This window comes from Hyalella azteca, unplaced genomic scaffold (genome assembly GCF_000764305.2).
Source record: "Hyalella azteca isolate HAZT.00-mixed unplaced genomic scaffold, Hazt_2.0.2 contig8052, whole genome shotgun sequence".
In the NCBI taxonomy this organism is placed as follows: domain Eukaryota; kingdom Metazoa; phylum Arthropoda; class Malacostraca; order Amphipoda; family Hyalellidae; genus Hyalella; species Hyalella azteca.
Genome location: NW_025938158.1, coordinates 205,601 through 210,937, shown reverse-complemented (window position 1 = coordinate 210,937; position 5,337 = coordinate 205,601). Strand labels below are relative to the sequence as shown.

At 38.9% G+C, this 5,337-nt stretch overlaps 1 protein-coding gene across 1 annotated transcript in view; it reads right to left on the bottom strand.

Annotated features, from left to right (window-relative positions):
- Positions 1-5,032: 5,032 nt before the first annotated feature.
- LOC108678684 (salivary glue protein Sgs-3-like) overlaps positions 5,033-5,337 on the bottom strand; it is a 21,271-nt gene continuing 20,966 nt past the window's right edge. The window contains exon 4 of the mRNA XM_018167139.1: positions 5,033-5,278. Within this exon, the coding sequence (XP_018022628.1) occupies positions 5,033-5,278 (246 nt within the window). The remainder of the gene's footprint in view (positions 5,279-5,337) is intronic.

Sequence of the window (5,337 nt, the reverse complement as noted above, 5' to 3'; positions counted from 1 at the left end):
TACTATAAATGATGACATTGAAATATTCCCCGCTGGTCGTGACTTAGTTCTTAGAAGCGCCGACGCCATCAACGTAATTGCTTTATAAGTTTTCTCGAAACTCGTTGAAACTCAAGATTAGGAATCTAATAATTGCGGAATATTCTGAGTATATAAAATATCATTCAAATGAAATTTAAGATATTTATGTAACATGTACTGTTTTTCCCAAGCCTATCAGCGGCCTTATCTTATAAACTTAGAACCCTCACTGGAAATACTATATACGCCTCCTGCATGTGCTCTGAACATTGCAATAAATAACCTTTTATTTAAACGGAAACTTTGTCTCAGTAACGCACCTTTTGAACGGAAACCTTGTCTCTCTTCTTATTCTCTTTTTTTTTTTAGGAAAATCGATAAGTTTTATATTCCGTTGTCTTTTTTTGTTACAAAGTTTTAATCTCTATCGTGCATATTTAGATTTTTCACTGCTGATTGTATTTGTATTCTCCACAATTTTCTTTAACTGACCCTGAATCTGGTCTCCGATACGATTTTGTACAGACATGGTGAATTTACTTGCGTTTTCTTTGCTTTTAAATTGATAGGTGAAGGTGCAATTTAAGAAAACTAATGATATAATTACTTATAACTCGGTACTGCAGATGTCGCTACTGGGCTTGCCGGACAACTTGATCAGGTCGGTGGCCAGGGGCTGCTTCGCCGACAACGTCTACAGGGGCGACCGCCCCCACCAGGAGCAGTGAACAGTGGAAACCCCATCCTGGCTCATCAAGAATAGGTTCTCCTTTGTGCTAAAAAACCTATATAATAACCATTATCAAATTAATACTGAGTTAATAGAAAATCACGGAATTACATTTTTAAAAAGAATTTGAAACATTATTTTTTGGAATCGTCCAGCAACTCATTAAAATATTTTACACAATTGAAAACTGTAGCGTGTTTTTCTATTTCCAAGCGAACAGGCTTAAATTAAAGCGTACGCCTCGGTTATGGTAATGTGGCGAGGAACAAAAGGGACGAAAACAGATTCAAAAGGACATTTGTAATGAAAAAGTGCCCTATTCACGAATTTTTAAAGTTGAAATCTGAACATATCATCCAGTTTTAAGATTTTCGACTGCCTATATAATTCGGTGGTACGAGTAACGGGATATTGCTAATTTATCTAGCCCTAAAGATTGACTTATTACTTAACGTGACGTCTATTTTTAATTAACGTGACGACTGTGTTTGAAAGTTTAGATAAAAACAATGAATAAAAAAAAAATTTCAATGAGGAGAAAGGCAAGAGCTGAATAGAGCATGTAGCCTGTCAATTGTAGGTAATGTATTTTTAAAAGAAATATTGTTAATTGTCGAGGATAAAGTCAGATATAAAAAATCGTCGACCCAATCTGAAATTGTTAAATTGAAGGGGATGTTCCAAAAACTGAAACGGGTTTCGGAGTAAAAAACATCAGTTTAGTTTTATCAGCGTGCGCCACTAACTTGTTGTCTAATAACCAACTTGACTATAATTCCCAGGCAGCCCCGATATACTATCACATGCGTCATGTTAGGTACTTCTAGAGATATAAAATACAGCGTCATCAGCAAAGAGCTTGCAGTTCACGTTAAAAGAAGAGGGAATATCATTTATAAAAATGTTAAAGAAATGAGGTGCAAGAACTAAGTCCTGTGGTACAATCGTAATTGGTCTAATAGGTGATCTGAACTTGTTCAATGAAACGTATTGTTCTCTATTAGTTAGATATAAGTGAATTAATGACTGAAAATGACCCCTGATACCATATCGGTAAAGTTTACTTAGAAAAATTTAACGATATTCGCAATCGAAGGTTTTTTGCAAATCGAGAAAAAGATCAACACATAGGTTTTAAGTATGGAATGCCCTAATTAGATCTTGGATTAAATAGAATATTTCTATAGTCGTGTGAGTGACCTAACGGAAGCCAAATTGATTATCAGATATAAGCGAAATTTGTCAAGCAAATTTGTAAGTCACATTATTAGAGCTGCCGGATTTACAAGCTGGAATGACACGGTCTCGTTTCAGGACATCAGGGTAGACTGCAGCAACTTCAGACATTAATTATCAACAGAATTTCCTCAATATGAAGTCTGTGGCCTCAGCATATTCTTAACAAAATTTTTATTTCGGATGCAGTAGTAGGAGGCAGCAGGATGCATCACAAAAAGGAACAACAAAAGTCGTACCATCTCTCACATAACTTAATCTTTTCGTCACATTTGTTCGCCATCAAACACTTGGTTAGAAAATTTGGCAACGAAGAAAACGGGCATTTTAGAGCAGGGACGGTGAAAGTGTTTCTTTACGTTCGATTTTTCTTTTCATTTCGACGTTTTAATTGTTCAATATATATTCACCAACTCCAGGATGGCATTAATTTATGAGTTTATTATAAAAAAGTATTTCACAGCGGTTATTGCCTAATATGAATAGGTTACTGTACCATTTCGAATTGATTTAACATTCTAAAATCTGCATTTTCAGACAAGTCAACTGGGCGATTTAATTTTGATAGGGATCAAACCTTGATACAATTTTAATGCCATCTCACATGCCAAGATTGAAGAAGTTCTTATGAACATGTGCAGTGCACGTTTGGAGTGGAGGTCACCAACGTAAGCAGTGAATGATTTAACTCAATATTTGTCTTAACTATTTTAACCTATTTGTGCAGCTACATTTTCAGCCATGGAATAATGTTGTCACTTCTGTACTACTCAGAGGAAATAATGTTAGGTAGTTTATTAGTTGTGAGTGTTGGAAAATATCCATGAAAACTTCCAATGTATTTCCTAGCTTGGCTAATAAGCAAATTAGTGAAGAGTTTGTGTAGACATAGCTTGTGTAGACAAAGCTTGTGTAGACAAAGCTTGTGTAGACAAAGCTTGTGTAGACAAAGCCTGTGTAGACAAAGCTTGTGTAGACAAAGCTTGTGTAGACAAAGCNGTAGATGAAGCTTGTGTAGATGAAGCTTGTGTAGATGAAGCTTGTGTAGATGAAGCTTGTGTAGATGAAGCTTTTGTAGATGAAGCTTGTGTAGATGAAGCTTTCGTAGATGAAGCTTGTGTGGAAGAAGCTTGTGTAGCTGAAGCCTGCGTAGATGAAGCTTATGTAGATGAAGCTTGTGTAGATGAAGCTTGTGTAGATGAAACTTGTGTTGATTAAGCTTGCGTAGATAAAGCTTGTGTAGATGAAGCTTGTGTAGATGAAGCTTGTGTAGATGAAGCTTGTGTAGATGAAGCTTGTGTAGATGAAGCTTGTGTAGATGAAGCTTGTGTAGATGAAGCTGGTGTAGATGAAGCTTGTGTAGACAAAACTTACCAAACGGAAAATTCCTGATTTATTAAAAAATTGTTGCTTGAATTCGCAGTTAACTCTTTTGTTCTGAAATTTATATTGGCTCCGTATTCCAACCCACATCAAAAACATGCGTTGGAAAAATTTCAACGTTTTGGTGCAGGAATTTAAATTCCTAAAAATGTTTTCAACTTTTTAGTGCACGTTAAGCTTAGCCGCGCGCAAGTTTCCGAATCTGGAAGTGATCTCGTTAGGGGGAAATTAAGCATTTTGGTGCATTCCGGCGCATTTCGGCGCGTTTCGGTGCATTCCGCAGTATGTCGGCGATTTCCGGCGCATATCGGGGCACTTTGGTGCATTCCGGCACTTTAATTTCGGCGTATTCCGGAGCATGTCGGAGCATTCCGCTGTATTCCGGCCCATTTCGGCGCATTCCGCAGCGTTCCCGCGTATTTCGGCGCGTTTTGGTGCATTCTGGAGCATGTCGGCGATTTCCGGCGCATTTCGGTGCGTACCGACGCACTGATGTCGCACTTGATTGATACTCTCCACATTAAAGAGGGCCTCTGATGCCGGCGCGGTCAGCCAGCTGATGGTTATGGTTATTGTTGTCGTTAGAATAATGATTATTGTTGCAGGTCTCGTTATGGTAATGGTTATTGTTGCAGGTCTCGTTATGGTAATGGTTATTGTTGCAAGTCTCGTTATGGTAATGGTTATCATGGGAACACGTCGGCAACATGCAGCTGCTGCGGTCGCATTGAGTGCATATGAATGCTCAACTGCCCGCTTGCAGTTTAAGTTAGTGTTTTTTCAGTTTAACTTAGTGTTTTTGCGTTGAAATTTTGCACAAGATGCACATTGAGGTTGAGTTCACCCATTGCAGGGGCGTGGCTGGCTGGTGTAGCGCAGCGGTCAATGAAAATAAAAAAGCAATCATGGCTCGTACTCTGCAAGATAATTCCCATATAGGACGACTTAATGTGTCTTGAATTGATCGTTATTTAGAACCCAAAGGGGGGCTTGATTGAAAATGAATTCGAAGATTTACTTCATGGGAGTTGCTCTGATTAGGGAGCGTAATGAATGAAGAGGTAAAGCACTGCATTATTTGCTCCGATTGTTAAGTAATCTGAGAAATCAATAGCCTATGAACACATGATCAAATTAATAGCTTCAGCAAGACAAGGCCCCCTTGACCAAGTCAATAATATACGCTATGCTGGCTATGCCGTGTCAGCATTCCTGCATACCATGCCGGTATGCAGTGTCAGGGCACTGCATACTATGCAGGGCATGCAGTGTCAGCATACCTGCATACTATGCATGGCATGGCTGCATAGCGTGGGAGTTTCCCACACATCTGCATACGGCAGCTCCCAGCCTCAGCTACCCTATTGAAAATATCAGGCGGCATGTCAGCAGTTATTCAACAAACATTCTAGTCGGTATTTAACTAAATGAACTTTATTATTGAACTCAATAATTAAGTAGAAAGACCAACAATTACGCACATTTTTCATTAATTATCGGTTTTCTCAATGCTGTGGATTAGATCGTCAATCATTCAAGTTTTAACCTAGTAAATCATTCAAATTTATATTACCAAATCCAACATGAATTAGGAACTGATATTTAAAACCAAATTAATTCAAATTCAATTCATTTGATCAAGTAAATTATTGAACCCTGCGTCTACTGTGGATAATCCTCGTTACCAGGCTTCTGAGAGTAACCCTCATTACCAGGCTTCTGAGAGTAACCCTCGTTACCAGGCTTCTGAGGGTAATCCTCATTGACAGGCTTCTGAGGGTAACCCTCGTTACCAGGCTTCTGAGGGTAACCCTCATTGACAGGCTTCTGAGGGTAACCCTCGTTACCAGGCTTCTGAGGGTAATCCTCATTGACAGGCTTCTGAGGGTAACCCTCGTTACCAGGCTTCTGAGGGTAATCCTCATTGACAGGCTACTGAGGGTAACCCTCGTTACCAGGCTTCTGAG